Below are 19,144 nucleotides of genomic sequence, written 5' to 3'. Positions count from 1 at the left end.
GAAGAGTCCTCATATAATTACACCATTTTGTCCACAAATTCACATGGCAAAGACGATGATCCCCAGAGGGTTTACAGTAGGGCTGTTAAAGTTATATTGGACAAATGTCTGACACTTCAGTTAAGACACATTTAAGATCTTACTGCCCTCTATGCAATAGGGTTAACTGTTGACTACCTGTGCTTTTGTCCTCTCAGGTTCACCCTAGGACAAGCAGGTGCTTTAAGATAGCAAAAAACGTGTAGTGTCTTCATCTCAAGAGCAATGTGGCACTTTAAATACTGAAAACACACGTGGATAAGATCATAGAGAAAAAGTCATTGTCATCGTTTAGGGAATAGAGCTAAAAGAAAGAAACCCAAGGGCTTTAGCAACAAGCAGATTGCAATAATATACAGTAATCATACTGTCTAAGAGCTTGGTTTGTGTTATTTGAGCTAATAAAAATTCAAACCCTTTTTAGTCACCTTTTTCTCCCCATCAGAGAGAAATGAAGGGAGCAAATGTGAGGGAGGAAAGAGGAAAAAGTTCACCACTTTCCATTTTAAAAGCACTGTGTCAGTTTCAAATTGTGATTTTATAAAAGCCGTTATGGTGACAGTAAGTTAAACAGAGTTTCTCGCAGACCTGCCCAGGCACTGCACACAATTCTAGCCACTTCTCCCAGTAATCTGTGATTTAAAAACCCAGAAGTGCTCCCAGAGTTTCAGTTGTTTGGTGTTGTGCAAAAATAAAATAAAAAAAACCCAGCAAAATTTCAGGTATCCATGATGGAAACTTGAAAGAAGTTGAATGATTTGAACTGTTACCACCACCCACAGACTGTCACTGCAGTCAACACTGACACTGTCACAATTTTGCCACAATTTCTGATGTGAAACGGCAACAGATTTGACATTTAATACTAGCAGCTAGTTTGGAATGAAGGTTACCTCACGACAGGGTTGCTGTCCCTGATTCACATCATATGCCCTGCCTAACGATCTCTCTCTCTCTTTGAGACACACACACAAGCTTCGCCGGTGACTCCACATGAAGGCTTCTCTGTAATGATGTGATAATGCAGTCTTGCTGGAAGTTTCAGTATCTTCAGTGCTTGTCTGATCGTCAGGAGAAACCTGAATTTTAACTCCAGCTTTAACTCAGGTTTAGCTACGACATGTAACTACCCCTCTCTCTGCATACATTGTGCCACGCTTTTGATTTAATTATGGGTGACCGGGTTATGGAGAACTGAAGTGTCAATTGGCTCGCGCGCGTGCACATGCACACGTTGATACATTATATGGGCTGCACGCGCACGCCAGAGCACGGCGACTGTCTCCTTACATCACCATGGCAGCTTCGTGGCCCTTATAGTGCGGTGTGAGTGCATGGCAGATGTAAGAGGAAAGGCTTAAACTTACCGCAGTCCTCGCACAACACTCTCTCCACATCCTTCTTCAGCTCGGGCTCGCTGGCGTCCACAGGGGCGTAGGATGCCTTGAATACCAAGGGCTCGGCGGTCGGGTCCATGAAAAAGATATATCTGTGGTCCTTCTCCACCGTGGTGCACGGGGCCTCGGAGCCGAAGTCCCCGACGGTCACGAGCTGCTCCTTCTCGAGGCCGCCGCTGTTGACGGGCCACACGTCCAGCACTTTGACATTCACACTGTAGGGCTCCCGGGAGGAGACGTTCTCCGGGGAGGAGCGCACCTCGCCCTCGATGACCACGGCAGATCGGTACGCCTGGTCCTGGAGGGAGTTGAGACTCGGGGCGTAACAGGCGAAGGAGACCCCGATGACCAGCATGGAGAAATGCACTGGATCAAGCCTCATGCCGTCAGCCTGTGCTGTGCTGCAGTGCTGCTGGGCGGCGGAGCGAGCTGGAAGAGAGAGACGGCGGCGAACGGGCTCCGGCAGAGCAGGCAGGGCAGAGCGGCAGACCTAGTGGAAGTGTCCATGCCATCTGTGTCTGCCGCTGCTTTCCCCATACGGCTGCTGGCCTCGGATGGGGGGGACACACCAGCCTAGGAACCGGAAACGGCCCGCTTCTGTATGCTTAAAAATGTGATTGCTGCATTCTCCTTCACCAACCACCCTCCCCCTCTTATCTCCCCTTTTCCTGAAAGGCAAAACAAGACTCGTAAATTAGCCTCCTCTCGAATCCTGAAACCTCTCTCTCTTTCTCTCCTTCTCTCTCTCTTTCTCTCTCCAGCTAATAGGCTAGCATCGCATGGGTGGGCGCATTGCTTCTCTGGAAGGAAAAAAAAGAAGCTTGCGCGTACAGGGGAATCACAAGAAACGGTACTCACTCCACGCACACGCACACGCAAGGTCGGGTCCTTTATCCACTTATTTCGATCGTCAAAAGAGTCCCACTCCTGCTAATCCGTTAGTCGGTAAGTAAAACAAAAAAAGGGAACAGAAAACCGGAGAGGAACAGACGGACGGGGTGAGGACAGCAGTGGTTATCCGGTGAGGCGATGCAACAGTAGCGCGCACCCTCCAGCCGCGTCCCCTGCGCCCCTCATCAAACGCCAGCGGCTTACGTGAGCAAACATCACCTGCCCGGTCACTGGCGTCGGCTCGCCACGTCCTGCGCAAACACCCTAATGACCAGGGCACCCACCTTCACACCGCCACAAACCCAACCAGCATGTGACCATGCCGGTCGACTATGTTAAACCGCTGCGGGTGGGTGCAGGAGAAATCACGCACGCAGTGCACAGACACACAGCAGAGTGCGTCTGTAGCTAAGCCCTGCACGGCGCCCACTGTGGATCTCCAGTGCAAGAGGTGCAAGAGAGGCTATAGGCGACTACTACACACACTGCGGATAGTCGTTGCGATGACTAACGCTGCGAAATTCTCTCAATGGATTCCTCAGCATGGCGAGGCGAGCTGGGACTTCAACTTTAAATGCCCTCAAACATACATGTGCCCCCTGCACGCTGCAGGGGAGCACACCCAAAACCTGACATTTTCCATACTAGTATACGAGTCATTGCAGTTCACTAAAATTGCCATGGGATAGTGCACAGTTAGCAACACGTGGGGGCATCAGTTGCCCAGATATGCAGGTATTGTGCTGGAAAGATATTCAAATGTTTTGCAAGTCCTGCTCAGCTACAGCTAATAAATCCACCTTTTTCATTGAGTACATCTCCACCAATGAAACAAGAGCTTTGCACAATATGCTCAGGCTTGGTTTTTTGTTTTTTTTGTTTTTTTTACGGTGACCACAAGTATCCCCTCCTCCCTCCATAGCAAACCAGTCGCTGCCTCCATCTCTGTAGCTATTAAACAAGCCATTCATAAGATTCGTCTTTCCCTCCCTGTGAGGAGCTGTGCGCCCTTCGCTAGAGGTCAGAAAGCCTTTCACTGTCCGTGCTGAGAAAGGGATAAAATATAATGCCATATAGGGGACACGTGGACAGCTTCTTTCTTACTATAAATGACTGAGATGATAAGGAAAATGTATTAAGGGCCATTTCATCACAGTATGCACACCCACATCATGACCACATCCACCCATTTCACCGTCAGCAGGGTCACATCGGGGACCAGTCACTGTCCGTGGTGCTGAAAGCCTTGACAGGTTTAGTGCTCTGTCCCAACGGGCCAATCACATGATGCCTCATAGAAAACCGAAGGCCACAGGCAGATTGCTGCAAGAGAGGGTTGTGTCCTCACTGCAAATATCCTTCCTCAAGGTAATATATTAACCTAAGAGCAGCAGAGACGACCTCTTTTACTGACATGTAAAATACAGCTTTAGTCCTTCATGCTGTCCGTGCTGCTGCATGCAATCAAACACGCTGGTTTTATTTTGTCCAAGTCAAATGTCAATAGGTCTACATTACTGGGACTGCTGCTCCAGTTTGGGGATCACTACAGCATTTCAAGATGGAAATAGAGCCCTTCAGAGTCTGTGTGAGTCCAGTGAATCAACCCCCCAGCTCTTTAACTCTCCGCCCACTGCCCACCCATTCACCGATCTGTCTCTCCTTCATTCATTCAGCCACTCATGCATTCATTAAAGCCACCATTCAGAGACCTCGCACACAATTTACAAATCAGCAACTTGAAAGCAAATCATTCGCTGACAAAGCAAATAGGAGTAAAACGGATTACTGCTGACTGACCTGGGGAGGACTGCCACCACCGGCTTGACAAGTTGTGTACTTGTGGGTATTTCCCTTAGGGTGTAAGACTCCTCAACTCATCCTGTGACTAAAAATAGTTTTTCTTGTGTAGCATAAAGGGACAACAACCTGTACTTCATTGTGCAACCATGTCACAGAAAGAATGACAAATAAATCTGATAAATTATCAGATGGCCTGTTTTTGTAATGTAGCAGCATTTAAGCCGGGTGTGGATGAGGTTTCTTGGACTGGCTTGCTGTCCGAGCTGTCGGCTCTCCATCTCTGATTTTAAAATATACTTGTGTTGTGTGACACACTGACCCTTTTTGTCGTGGTTGTTACAAAGAATATTTTTTGTGAATTCACCCTCTTTCCCTCAGTTTCGAATACACCAGCAATATGAGCAAATCCCAGTTTCTATGGTCATCGTCTGCTGCCCCTGGTTCTGAAAACCACCATGTCTGGGCCCAGCTTTCCATTCCAGGTTAACCCCCTTTTTTCAAGCAGCTAATCAGTCAGATCAAACTTGCATACACAGTTAAATTGATATAAGGACAATTAAACAATAAGGTCTCATTACACAATTGGTATATTAATAATATTCCTCCCTCAAGTTGTCCACATCATTCTTCTGCATGATGTCTGCTGAGTGCTACAGACCTCATGGCTTCACCTGGGATTGTTGGTTGTTATTGTTGTACCTTATGTGAGTTTTAACAGCAGGATTCAGCAGTCAGTCAGCAGCAAGTGATAAAACGACATGATTCAATATCTCATCTGAAATGAGAATGCATACTAAGCTATATAAACTCATTACACATAATTGTATAATCACACTATAAATTACTTTCTGAAATCCAAACCCTACTTAGGTTGGTTTTCACATATTTTTTTTCTTTATTTCTAACAAAGTGGATTGTCCAAGAGTTCTTTTTTTATTAAAGATTTGGCTGTTCACTGATGAATGCTTTTAAGGTGACAGCAGCAGCACACAGGGAGGTCCAATCATGAGGTGATGATTCATGATGCTTCACAGTTTACCACCCCCCCTCCCTCAGCCTCCTACATAACTATCACCCACTGCTCATTCAGAAATTTCTCTTTCACCCTGCTCCCTAAATCCCTCTGTGTCCTGTTATCTCTCTGATCGCTGTCCATAGTGCTGAAACACCCAAACCAATAACCATCACATATCTATCTATCTATGCTGATGTTAGTGCTGTAGTGTTTTAGGCTCTCATCCGTGGGGCATAACTTTCGATACCCTGTACAGCTGCACTACAGGCTGAAGTGAAAACTCTGCAAAACGCTGCAAAGACAGCGCGAGTTTCTTGAACGCAACCCGCTCGGAGTACTACAGTAACACTAACTACAGTTGCTTTCGTTTTTTCATCCTCTCCTCCTTTCTCATCTCGCGATAGAGCGGCGGAGTGGTTTGACGGGCAGTCGAGGTTGCAGCAGGCAGAGGGAGACGGTGGAAGGTAAAGCAGGGAGGCAGCATCATGGCGGACAGAGACAGTGGCAGTGACCACGGAGGGCCCACCGCAGGCCCCGGCTCGCTGCCCCCGGGTGCGATGGGCGCCATGTCCCGGCTGCAGCACGACACCGAGGAGCTCGCCTCCAAGCGCGTCGACATCCAGAACAAGCGCTTCTACCTTGACGTGAAGCAGAATGTTAAAGGCCGCTTCCTAAAGATAGCTGAGGTCGGGGCTGGGGGAAACAAGAGCCGCCTCACTCTCTCCATGTCGGTTGCCGTGGAGTTCCGCGATTATCTCGGGGACTTTATCGAACATTACGCCCAGCTGGGCCCGACCAACCCGGACATGGTGCAGGATGAGCCCCGGCGGGCGCTCAAGAGCGAATTCCTGGTGCGCGAGAATCGGAAATATTATATGGATCTGAAAGAGAACCAGAGGGGGCGGTTCCTGAGGATCCGACAGACCGTTAATCGGGGGCCCGGATTGGGAAGCGCGCAAGGCCAGACCATCGCTCTGCCGGCGCAGGGTCTCATCGAGTTCCGTGACGCTTTGGCCAAACTCATCGACGACTACGGCGTGGACGAGGAGCCCGCAGAGCTCCCGGAGGGCACCTCGCTCACGGTCGACAACAAGCGCTTCTTCTTTGACGTGGGCTCCAATAAGTACGGGGTCTTCATGCGGGTCAGCGAGGTGAAGCCCACGTACCGGAACTCCATTACGGTTCCGTGCAAAGTGTGGTCCAAATTCGGCAACACCTTCTGTAAATACGCGGAGGAGATGAGGAAGATCCAGGAGAGGAGTAGAGAGAAACGGGCCTCCGAACTGCTACCTGAGGGCCCACACGGCGGAGATGACGGCGACGATGACTGACGCGGATTTCAGGAGAGCAGAAACGAAACAACAAAGACAAAACTGAACTCTGAAAGACTTTTAACTGTAAAATAGAAAGAGAATTTCCAAGGGAATCACCCCACACACACAACCTCCACAGACATGGCAGCACCTCTGCTGTCTCTTCGCTCATTTTACTGGATGTCACCCCACTTACCACCCATGTAACAGTAAGCCGCTGCTATCAAGGATTGAACTGTAAGATATGAACTGTTTCCTACTTGATTTAAATGACAATGAACAGAGTGTTTATATCTCTATCAAATGACAGATTTTGCACACATCAAAGCTATTTCGAAAAAAAGAAATGTTTAAATGTTTTCAAACTGGTCATATGCTAAGATTTAATCAAACATAAAACCAGAGGTCTATTATATAAAATGACAGTCTTCATGTAGAACGAATATTTGACATCAGCACAAAGAGAATATATGATGGACTTTCTGAAACCAAAATCTGATACCAGATGTATAGTTTATTATAAAGGTACGCAGAATAAATATGAAAGCGCTCTAAAAAAAAGTGTATGAATTGCAGAACGCAGCACTGCAGGCCTGTAAACACCTGTCAGCATGCGTGTAGGCTCATGTTTTTAAAAGAAGTTTGGCAAAGTAGGCTATAGTCTTTAATTTGACCTCAAAAGTAGGAGCCTAATGAAAGCATTTCCATCATGCCATAATGGAAATGTTGAGACTCAAAAGAAAAAAGCCTATTTTGTGCACCTCAAACAAATGGGATAAATCTGTCTCTGAGCTACTATATTGAATATCAACTCTCTTGCACCATGTCCACATAAACCTAAATGAAAAAAGTGCTAACTTAGATGTACTAATTATGATTTTGTGAATCAGCTGTAAAAAAAATCCTTATTAAGATACCCACGTTTTCTGTGGGTTAAGTTTTTTCTTTCTCTTACTTTGTTGTTTTTCCTCGGGGGGGTGGGGGATGCAAAACGATGAGGTCCACTTGTGGGAGCGCAAGGCGCAGAAACAAAAAAAAAAACAAACAAACAAAAAAAAGAGACGCGTCAGCGCAGCCAGCGAGGCAATGCATCCTCTCTGACGTCATTACGACCCGTGCCTTATACACTCCACTCGTTTACGTGTTCTCACGTGGATGGTCTGTGACCTCGACCGCTGTACGTTTTCATTTACGAGTGCTGTTATGTAGGCCGAAATAATACTCACCAGGGCTGCGGGATTCACACTCCTGTGGTACTTAGAGCATGGGTGGCAACAGCGAAAGTGAGCTGAAAGGCTGCTGGGAGTTTGAGGGCCAACAATGGTAGTGGGCAAAAACAAGAGAGTAGGCCCTTCTGAAAGATGAGGTGCTGCCATAAAAACACTTTGGAAGTGAGGGTGGAGAAGGGTGCCACACTTGGCACCCTGAAGCCCAGAATCCTTAGCAGCACCCCTGGCCTGGTGGCCTCACACAGAGTAGAGATGTGTCTCCCTGGAACAGAACAACCCAGGATGTACCACCTGTGGCAGCACTGGGTCTGACGCCCAGTGGACCCCATGGCGATTCATCTGGAGATGTTACAGGTGGCTTTGCACACCATATGCACCATGATGTAAAAAAAGAAAAAAGAAAAAAAAAGAAAAAAAAAAAGAAACAACAACAACAAAAAACTAAATCAGGAATGAATGGATGAGGCTGTTTGTCAGAGCCGAGATGGCTGCTGTTAAAGAGCCAGGCAGTCAGCCGTCTAAGCGGCTAGCTGACCGGTCCCAAGCCCTTAGTCTGAGTGCAGTTCAGTGGATGTAGAGGCCTATCAGTGCAGGGCCGAGGCACTATCTATCTCTTTATGGTGCTACAGCCCCTTGATCGCTCCATGGGGGCCTCGCCGCTCAGAATATGTCACTTTTGCATTATTTTTATTCTGATGCTCTTTTTTTTTTCTTCAAAGTTCTTTTCTCCACTTTATGTTGTCCAAGACATGTCAGGTTTCTCCCTCCCAGGCAGAGAGGACTGACTAGTGTAGGACATTTCATATTAGTGTGCAATATTGTGTACGTGCCAATAGTGGCATTGTATCACGTGTATAGACTATTAAAGGACGAAAAAATGTACAGGCTATGTGATCAGTAGATATTTGAAAGCATGACAATGAGGTTAATGCATCTGCATTATTTTTCCGAAATGTGAAGTCTTTCTTCTCCGAAACACTTGCTCAAAGTGCGAAAAAAAAGTCAGACTAGTAGTGAGGTATTTATTCTGTCACGTTCTGTAAACCAGTAGGCTGCCTTGTCTGTATATCAGTACATGTAGACTAGTTCAGGTGTTTTACGTTCCCCCCTGCGAAGTCACCCCAGAGAAAAACCCTTTCCGTCCTCGACCTCCCCAAACACACACATAAGGCAGACAGACAACCTCTAACTGTCTCCATGTCAGCCTCTCTGCAGTGGCCCACACCGAAGCTGAATAGTATCTTGGGGCTTCGAGGGGTGGCTGACACATACACACAGTCTCTCCCTGTTGAGGCCTCTTGTTGCTATCTGAGTCTTTGGGAGGCCTCTAAAGTATTTTGAATGGCGCCTAGAGCTGCACAAGGCCTCCTGTCATTAGAAGCCAGGAAACTGTGTGTTTGGAGCCTGACCACAACCCCCTCTCTCGCCTGGGACTGCCGATGGCAGGACAGGTGAACCAGGAGATGTCTTTGGCTTCTCTGCAGTTTAACGTGAGTTAGGTGATAGTGATCGGCTGCAGCAGACCCAAAGGACAGAGAAGTTTGTTGTTGTTTTTACACTGAGGATTAAAATCCTTCTCACTGACATGGGCAGACTCTGATCTCATGTCTGCTACTCTTCCCAACTCGATATTCAAAGCTAAAAAAGTCCCCGGCTCTTCGTCTGTGCAGCAAAACTTGTCCAAATGCCCAAATATGCTTTGTCAGACGCACAGCCCATTGCTTCTTCTTGACCTGATCGACCTCTAGGCTTACAGTGAAGGGCTAGTTAACAATCAGTATGCTCCAAGTGGTTAGTTTACCTATCAGCTTCACTTAAAGCAGGTTGGCCTTCAACAGCTAATGCGACTGAGCCTGGACACAGGCCCTGTCAGAGTGGTGTGCCACCTGGGAGGTATGAAGGGGAAATACAGACTACATGGACTGCAGCTTTAGAGGCCTCAGTTGGATAAAAGCTGCTAATGTCATTACAGCCTGGGCCTGCCAGACATGTGCGATAGGTAAGGCTAGACTAAAGCAAAATTCCTCAAAGCACACCTGGACTGAAATAGTATCAGAATTCCTTTTGAATCCTTGCTCTAAAAAGTTAATCTGTGTTTGATTGGGCATGTCTGTGGCAATGGAGCCAACAAAAATGTTCCAGAAAATCCCATCTGTTCCACACAGGACATTTTGGCGCAGATTTGTCTCCAAGTGATGGTGAAAGGCCTGATGAAGACTGGCACTGCACTGTAGGGGCTTACCAGCAGCAGCCTACCACGACCTACTGACCCGGCTGTCAGACAGATCCAGTTAGGACTTTTCTCTCTGTTTTGCAGAAGAACAGGAAATCTCTTTCCCCTCTTGCGTAGATGACTATATTTCCTCACACTGCTCTGTGAATTATAAAAGCCCATTTTCATTAGACATGCATACAAGCCACCTATGACTATGTGCCCTGCAAAGCACATCTGAGGTCAATCAGAGTTCATCTTGAGTTCAACATGAATCTGGACTGTCTGTCGTAGTATGGCACTTCCCCAAAGCGTTCTAGCTTTAGCTTGATTGAATTTAGGCCTCCAGGAGGCTCACACTACATGAAGACTGGAAATACAACACTTCCTCTTTTTTCTCTTTCTCTAATAGCCAAATATAAGGGGAGCCTGAACCTGCTCATAGAGTTCACTCTGTGAATGCCTCACTCTGTGAAACGCACACATTTTCTTAAAAATTAAGGGACGAGTCTTCTTGCTTCGTAACTGACTGTAATTGCCAGGTGCTACTGGGTCAGTTGTGTTTTAGTGCAGAGCGATTCAGTTGTGAAACGTGAACCGTGCATTTTGGGTTTGTAGCTGCATCTGAGTAACAGAATGGGGGGCACTTGCGCTTTTCCTGAAAACAGCAAGATCAAATCGGATTTTTTCAGTTTATGAGAACTCGCCTAGTGTCACAGCAAAATGTTGAGTGACCTTGCAGCCATGTTGCACCCGCATAACATGCTTATCCATTTCTGAAACTCAAACGCAAAATGGCAAGCAGATGTTTTTGTCTCATTTTCTGCGTAAAGCGTTAGTGGTCAAGCTGTGCTGTCCTCAGTGGCTCTGGCTAAGTTCAGTGTACATGGGTGATGTTGCACTAAACGTGTTAGCATTGACGAGAACCTTGTTTTGATTTATTATACAGCAGTAGCCATCGTAGCAATCCCTAATCATGACGTTCTCCTGTCTGTAAGAATTGCAGTGTTTAGTTTGTCAAATTTTATTTAAAGGCGTTTATTTTTCAAGCAACAGCTGACTCGACCATTCCTCACACATTTCAACTGATGGGAAGAGAAAAATGTAATGGTAGATGTAACTCAAAAGTGCAGCAGTAGGAACTTGTTGCATCTACTCAAAATCAGATTGCTATGATGGCTCCAGCTGCTTCATCTGCTTGTTCCTCCTGTCTTGAATGGAGACATTTTATTCACATTTCTCACTGTATTCAAACAGCCACATATACATATACTTAAAACAGCAAACTTCCTCAATTGAAATGTGGGTGGCAGCTGCCTGCCTTTAGCAAATTACACTTCCATAAGGTGCGCCCTGTTTCTGGCTTCAGTGTTGTAGTCTTTCATTGGCCATTCAGAGTTCCTGGTTAGTCACACAGCCAATTACAGCCTCTGGTCAAAGCCAAGCACTATATGACTCATCACAAAACCACTGACAGAGGAGCTCATTCAGCACGTCTTCTGTTTGCACATGCACCGAGTAGGGTCCATTATGTTTGCAGACTGTATAGGCTACTGTCATGTATAGTTATAAAGATGTTCTTTAAAATGTTTTGAAGATGTTGGGAAATGGATCCTGGATTTTAAGGGGTGGGGTCAATGCACAATGAACATATCCCATGTCACCGTTTGGTCTAAATCCCTTTACCATCCCCATATGAGATAATATGTTGTATCTTTTAAAACTATTTTATCTGTGGCGTGTGTGTGTGTGCGTGTGCGTGTGTGTGTGTGTATATATATATATATATATGGTTTGTTATATATGATGCTCCTCCTTTCAGAAAATATAACATGTAAACAGGAAAAGCATATTGCTGTTTTTTTCCTTTGTATTTTATACTTACAGAAAGCATTGAATAAAATGGATAAATACTTGCACTTTAGATATATTAAGAAAAATAAAAATCTGCATATTATTTTTGATAGGGATCTCACATTCAAAGAGTATAAATTACAGGCATTGTGACTATTGCTGGACAGAGATGTATTGAGTTCTACTTATTGAAGTATATTTTGTCTGTGTGTCAGAAGGTTTACTAAAGTAAATTGCATGACAAAGTAGTGCTACACCGATATTGTTCTTTTTTTTCTGTTTGGTAAAAATGTCTGAAAACTGTGATAACAAGCCTCTTGTATCATGTCTAACCTCTCCTCACCCCTACTAGAATATTTCTTACTGAAATATGGCCTTTCCTGACTACATGACGATGGTGCTTACTTTGGCTTTGACATCAAGCTCATCCTATACATCTCAACATCATCATAACTCACGTCCTTACACTTCATTACTTTCTGTTATGTACCCTCACTACCTTATTAAATTTCCGTTGATGGCAAAAAAGGTGTGCTGTTTTGTACATTGCTGTTTGTTTTAATGTTGGGGGAGCCTTGTTGTCTGAAAAGTGACTAATCGCGCAATAAAAAGTCATTCCACATGTCCCTGTCTCCACACAACTGTCTCAACACTACAGTCAACCATTTTCTAGCAGGGATGGGCTCAATGAGTGAAACTAAAAGTTAAAAGTAAAATATTAGACTATCCATGATTTGTTGGCTGAATTATAAAATAGCCCTTAATTAAAACTGTTTTGTTATACATATATGCAGGCAATGCAGGTCATAAGCTACTCTGGGTAATAGGTTAAGGAGCAGAAACATACTGTACTCACCTTTACATGCAGTGGTTACTGCATGAGACTATTACGAGGCATGCAGCTGCATCTCTGTTTAGTCAAATAATGTGTCTGATAACCATGCTGATACTCATGTAAAACACGCCAGCTGGCAAATTACCTTAAATTTTATTTTGGTATATCAGAGCAAGTTGCCATAATAAAAAGAATAAAAAACAACCCTAATTAACTGTAGCTGAAACACATGCGTTTAGAAAAAGACATTTTGTGGTAAGACACACTTAACATAACATTTGAAAGTTATCAACACATGTAAATAAGAGTGTAGAAGCTAAGACGATAAAAAATAAAACACCCAACATAAACAATAGCATTTTTAAAATACTTTACATTGTCAAAGACAATTGGCATTGACCAGGTGATGCAGCGGTTTTGTGATTTATAAAGGTCAAAGGTAATTATTAATTAAATTAATTATGACTCAGAATTTTCTTAAAATTTCATTTTAAGAGACTATGCCTTTTTTAAACTTACAATATTCAAGTAATTTGAGATATTTTACGCAGCTTAAACTGCTTTGCTGCAACAGTTAGAACAGTTAGATAGAACAGAGCGACGTTATTAGTGACACCTAGTGACTGAAGGACGACATGACAGTTTTCCTAAAGTGAAGCCGAAACATCTCGATCGCCCCCTGATGGCAAGCCGTAGTATAGGTCATAAATTCCTCCCCCTTCGTGTTGGTAGTACATGGGCTAAACTAAAAATTCAAAGGCATTACAAATACATTTTCCCCCACAGATGGTACTTGTTTATGTATACCTTGCTGCGAAGTTTGTTCAGTCACAGATGCACACGCAGAACTTTTTCTCACTCTGGCATCTTTTGGACCGCCTTTCTCAGCTCGTCGTCTTCTAATATGACAGTCAATGGCACCATATTTGTAGGCTGCTTGACGCTAAGATTTCTTGTTTCAGTAAGGACCTTCCGAAGATGCTTTCAGGTCATTAGAAATGTCTCCAAGGGAGAGAGGGAAGGAAAGAGATAACAAGTACTGGCTAAATAGCTGTAGGTCAAAGTGAATTTACTAGACAGTTTAGGGGCTAGAAAACAACCCGATGGACAGAAAGGTAGAAAGTCGCTAGCCTAGCAACATTACAGCTACAAACAACCCATAATGCAACACTTTCTTAAAGAGACAGGCTCACGCTGTACCACGGCTCTCAAATATAGGAGAATCTTATAAAGAAATAAAAAGTAAATAAAAATTAGTTTTCAAATATTTTAACCCAACCACTTTGTCAGTAAAAAGTTTTAATATGCCAATATGGTAGTATACTTGTCCTGATTTATTTTATTTTTTATCTAAGCTCTTTCCTTACAGACAGAGATACAAAACTGTCATCTTATTCTTAGTATGGTGAGATGTGAAGTTATGGGACAAGGGCCGCATCCCTGTACCACTTCAAGATTTAAGTGGATGAGAAGGAGATACTTTTTGAGTTTACATGTAATAGTCTGGTTTAGATAGTTGGATAGATGATAGATAGATAGTTTAGGAAATTGGGGTATGATACAGCATTGTGTTTCACCTTAAGTTACTAAAAGCTGCTCCACACATTGTTTTGCAAGATGTGAATCCTACGTTGACACACATGAATTCATACCTATATCAAAGTTAATAATGTAAAGGAGTTTATGGCATGATGCACAATGTACTGTATTCTGTAACTCATTAAATATTATACCAGTCCTGTTTTGTGATTATAGTTTTGTGAATTAGTTTGTATCCCCCTACTGAGGATAAGACTGAATAAAATAAAGACAAACTCAGCAACAATTACTTGTTTAAGAGTGGGTAGATACTGTTTGCTCTTATAAAATGTCTATGTCTGCTTATTGTATGTGGCTATTAGGTACTAGTTAGTTAACAGATGTTTTACACTGGATCTGACCTTCAAACCTAGCTCTTAACTGTAGGTTAAACATGTCAACGAGGATCCTGCTTTGAACAAAATTTGTTGACACTATGGCACAAAGTAATGTACCAAGGTGTGCACACTGTTGTAAATGTTTGTTGTTGTTTGTCATCACAGAGTTAGTCATATTAAATAAATCACAACCACGATCACCTGTATAAAAGCTTACTTTATGAAGCACAGACTAAATATTCAGTAAATATGTCCTTTACATAGTATGAGCATCCGGTCGAAAAAACAAAAGTTCCCATATACAAACAAAGACGGATCCAATGCTGACATCAAAGTGCCGAAGTTGTCATTTTTTAAAAACAAAACAAAACAATCAACAATTATTTTTCGTCACAATCCTATATTACAGCACAGGCCTACCCTAGAACATTGGGAAACAATGGTTAGCACGACAGCCAAAGTGACTATGAGGGGAAGTCTGTAAGAAAGCAGTTTTTTATCCTAACAATATAGCTTTATAAAATGGTACTTCCTCGCTGAAAACTCAGCTCCACCTCGGCATTTGGTCTGTACAAGGATCCAGTTCCAGCATTCCAGCTGTGACTCCAGGTTTCCAGCCAAGTCCCAAAAGGATCTCAGACACCCATCAGTCACTGTTCATATGATACACGAAGCAGTAGAAATGCTGCGTCCAGAGCAAGAGATATGATAATTGATATTGTTGATATCCTCAGCTCTGGTTATGTCAACATGCTTCTGTGCCACACTGAGGCTGAGTGAGGGGGCACTAAGCTCACTGATCTACAGTTGTGTCATAAGCAAATTACGTAGAAAGAGGCAAGGTGTGTCTGTGTGTGTGTGTGTGTGTGTGTTTGATTGGGATCATTTAAGGTGCTCATAAACAACGGTACCACCACCCCAAGTCCATCTTCCGTGAGAAAGAGATGTGCACTGGATCATGCTGAAGACAGCCTCACCCAGAAAACCAAACTAGTCTCTTCTTAGAAAACAAGTATTTTCTCCTCCTCACTCTAATATGCGGATGTAGTAAATATCCAATGCAAGACCAAAACAAGCTTTGATGGGCCACGTAACATGTTATAAACAAGAACATTAGATCGGTTAGATTTTCTGTTCGAAGAGATAAAGGTACGTCGTTTGTCTCGAGGATGATGGCTGAAGACACTTTTTGACAATTCCAGACCTTACTGTGATGGCAGTCTTATTCAGCAGAAGGTCACTGCACTGTTTCTCACAAAGCATGCTCGGTAAATTCTTCAAACAAAACATGACCCTGCTGTATTTACTTTACTATAGCTTCAACAACTCAACTTGACCTAGTTAAGAGAGACAATGCACACACACATAGACACACACACGTATGTATGCCTCCCACCAGCACTTTGATGTTCTGCCCTTCATTTCGATCTTCAGAAACCTCGCACCCAACCATATATTGTTCAGCTCTATCACTCAGTGCACTGCTCAGCGCAATCCTTTGTGATTTAAGAGTAGTTCGTGTGATAAAACATGGCACAGTGCTTTCATTCAGTAACATACTGTTCTCTTCAGTTTGGATTTGAGTTGTAAGAGAAAAAGAATAACTGAATACATGTCAGTATTTGGGGTAGCGGCAAAAAACCACAGAAACAGAATTGGGATCTCTGACAAACAACTGACTGACACTCTCCCAGTCCCTCAATAACTAGCCTCAAGGTGCCACTGACTAAGGCACTCAACCTCCTGTTCCGCTTAGTGAACAGCTCAAATTATGGTTGTTCCACTTGGCAGCTCCTTAGCACATACAAATTCATGTAACTGTATGAGTGTTGAGGAGGAAGCTGCTGAAAAAGAGCAAGCAAGGATAAAGGTCTGTAGAATTAAATAAATAAATAAATATGCTATACATGGCAGGGACTTGATCCTTCTGAGAAGTTCTTTTTGAGAGTTTTTGTAGCTCTGGGACAGATATGTTGAATCTTAACACACACCACACTCCACCCATAGTGTAGGTCCATATACACACACTTGCCAGTGGCTGGGTGTGTAAACATGAGTGAGCAAGGAAAAAAAGGCCAAAATGCTACAATAGTACCATCTCCATCAGAATCACTGCCTGGCACCTGGACTGCAGGACGAGGACAGGACAGAGAGGAGAAAGGCAAACCAGTCTGTCTATCTTTGCTCTCTACACGGCCTTAGAATAATACATTATTAATTACTCAAAGGTCTGCTCATAACTAAAAACACATTACAACTAAAGACGACTGCATTGCTCTGAGTTTCATTTCAAAGTAATACTGATGACATTATAAATAGTGATCACAGTTATGATCAATTTAATGTGCAATAATAAAAGTTCAAAGAACTGAGGTCTGGCGAGGTCACTTGTCGGGTATCAAGTGCCGACTCTTCATCATCTTTTTCTATTGCTCGAGGACAGAAATTTATCATCAGTATTGATAAATTCTGGGAAGGATAATTACAGTCAGGAGGAATGAAGGAGCCCAAAACACAAAATATGAACAAAAAAACACCGTAAGAAGTTGGAGGATTAAGCTAGTTTGGCTTGGAAGGGTGTGGTTTTGTGGGCTATGGTCTCTGGTCCTCCTTCCTCCGCTCAGCTTCTCTGTCCTGGGGCAGTGCATCCAGCAGCCCTCCCATTCAGCCCACCGTGAGCCTGACTGATGGATGGGGAGGACTGTGTCTTGCGAAGGTGGCACTCGCGGCCGGCCAGGCCACCCTCCATGATCAGGCCACCCATCACGCTGGCCTCGATCTTCTCAAGGTCGTCCGTCTCAGCCCGGATTTTGGCCTGCAGGAGGCTAATGTATGTCTCATACCGAGTCTTCTGCTCAAAAAGAGGGGAGGGGGAGAGGCAGAGTGAGACCAGAAAAAGGTGAAACAAGAGTTTGGGTGATCTGTGATCCGAGCACTGCCTTTACTACACTCTGTTTAATTTGACAAAGGTTCTGTTTTATATTTTGATTGACTGAGGAATTCAAATGAGATCTGACATTTTCAGACACATAAAATCCATCCATAAAATCCATAAGATCCATCGTTTTTTCCATTTACATGATTTAAATTGCATATAAAAAGTTTGAAATTTTATGTGTGCTAACTGAACATCTTCCTTGCTATACATAACATATACAGATACAATATAAACTATATATTAAGTAAACATTGTATTGGAATGGTATGGAGATGAAACATCTGTTAAGCTTTTTGGTCTCTTAGCTGTCTTGTAACTCAACATAAAAATTAACAATAAATTAACAGGCAAATAAACCCGAGCTGCATAAAGCCTGTACCTCATACGTGAGGTAGTGCTCTTTGAGTCGGAACTCCTCCCACTCGCGGCTTTTGGGGTCTGCTGAGGGCGAGTTTTTCCGGTGCTCCTCCAGCTCCAGGCTCATCTGCTTCAGCTTGCTCTCATGACTCAGCAGCTGCTCCTCCTGCACCAATCACAGACCGGAGAAAAAAAACGAAACATAGCCCAACGCAGCCAATCAGATGCCAGCGGACACAAATAGAATATTTAAAAAATGCCCAACCCTGCATTGAGATTTTAAATGTGAAGGGATTGCGCATGCTAAATAGCTGTAATAGAATGTATATTACATCCACTTCAAAATATCAATCAAAATTAAATATTTATTGCAGAGTAAATAAAAAACCAGTAGAGTGTGATTAATGCTCTTGTTCCTAATAAATGTCATCACGTGTGTTTGAATGTGTGTGTGCATGAGTGTTTCTATGTGTACCTGGTTGAGTCTGGTGGACGAAGACGGCAGGATGGGCCGACAGAATTTCTTCATGGAGCCGATGGCAGCAGGGAAGGCTGGAGCAGAGAAAAGAGCTGCCACCAGGTTTATCCGGAAGATCCAAGACATCATCTCCTCCTCACTCCTGGAAAAAGAAGGAGAGACAGCAGAGTGAGGTGCTGATGAAGGGCGACAGAAGAGGCAAGGGCGTGCAATGAAAATCGCTTGACTGATGTCTCTTTTGTTGTGCACTTTAGCTTCACCTGGCGGCAAAAAATTTCATTCCGATTAACAGAATGTAACTTCATTTAAAGTGTTATCATCTCAAAACACTAGCAAATATTATCGACGTTTGACGTTGTGTGTCTAAATTCCCAATCGTAATCTTTCAGATTTAAATGACATATTTTAAATTGGACGTATTCTTTTTAGCAGATGAAAACAAAGCAGAAGGCAGCAGCAAGTCAGACTGAGTTTGTGATTTGAACAGAGACTCAACAGGAGGCTATAAGACCTTCAAGGAGTCTGAGTCATATTTTGTAGCTCTCAAGCCTACACATCTGTGTGGGACAGTGACAGTCAGGTATCACAACATACTCTCATGTACTCTCAGCTCTAATTAATTATTCTACAGTGTCCTGAAGAAACCTTTTAGATAAATAAATGTTATGGAAGCGGCACTACACAGAGACAGCTCATCATCGCCATCCATCTATGCTTAATCTTCACCAGCTTATCCTGTCCATGAGAGTTACACATCAGTCCACTGAATGTTTCATGTGTTTGGGTGATACCATAAAATGAGCACACATAAAATGTTACAACATATACAGATAAAATGGAAAATGATATTGGGTTTGTCTTCACTCC

At 43.6% G+C, this 19,144-nt stretch overlaps 3 protein-coding genes across 3 annotated transcripts in view; 1 reads left to right on the top strand and 2 right to left on the bottom strand.

Annotated features, from left to right (window-relative positions):
* nrg2b (neuregulin 2b) overlaps nucleotides 1-3,953 on the bottom strand; it is a 48,200-nt gene extending 44,247 nt beyond the window's left edge. The window contains exon 1 of the mRNA XM_046405549.1: nucleotides 1,407-3,953. Within this exon, the coding sequence (XP_046261505.1) occupies nucleotides 1,407-1,818 (412 nt within the window). The 5' untranslated portion in view covers nucleotides 1,819-3,953. The remainder of the gene's footprint in view (nucleotides 1-1,406) is intronic.
* Nucleotides 3,954-5,497: 1,544 nt separating this feature from the next.
* Nucleotides 5,498-12,375, top strand: purab (purine-rich element binding protein Ab). Its single transcript, XM_046405551.1, has one exon. The coding sequence runs from the start codon at nucleotides 5,631-5,633 to the stop codon at nucleotides 6,474-6,476; it is 846 nt and encodes a 281-aa protein (XP_046261507.1). The 5' UTR covers nucleotides 5,498-5,630; the 3' UTR covers nucleotides 6,477-12,375.
* Nucleotides 12,376-14,703: 2,328 nt separating this feature from the next.
* psd2 (pleckstrin and Sec7 domain containing 2) overlaps nucleotides 14,704-19,144 on the bottom strand; it is a 32,207-nt gene continuing 27,766 nt past the window's right edge. The window contains exons 13-15 of the mRNA XM_046406195.1: nucleotides 18,275-18,419; nucleotides 17,822-17,965; nucleotides 14,704-17,355 (exon numbers count right to left, since the gene is read on the bottom strand). Coding sequence (XP_046262151.1) covers nucleotides 17,125-17,355; nucleotides 17,822-17,965; nucleotides 18,275-18,419 — 520 coding nt within the window. The 3' untranslated portion in view covers nucleotides 14,704-17,124. The remainder of the gene's footprint in view (nucleotides 17,356-17,821; nucleotides 17,966-18,274; nucleotides 18,420-19,144) is intronic.

The sequence above is a fragment of the Scatophagus argus genome, chromosome 12 (genome assembly GCF_020382885.2).
Source record: "Scatophagus argus isolate fScaArg1 chromosome 12, fScaArg1.pri, whole genome shotgun sequence".
NCBI classification, from domain to species: domain Eukaryota; kingdom Metazoa; phylum Chordata; class Actinopteri; family Scatophagidae; genus Scatophagus; species Scatophagus argus.
This window is presented reverse-complemented; position numbering and strand designations above follow the sequence as displayed.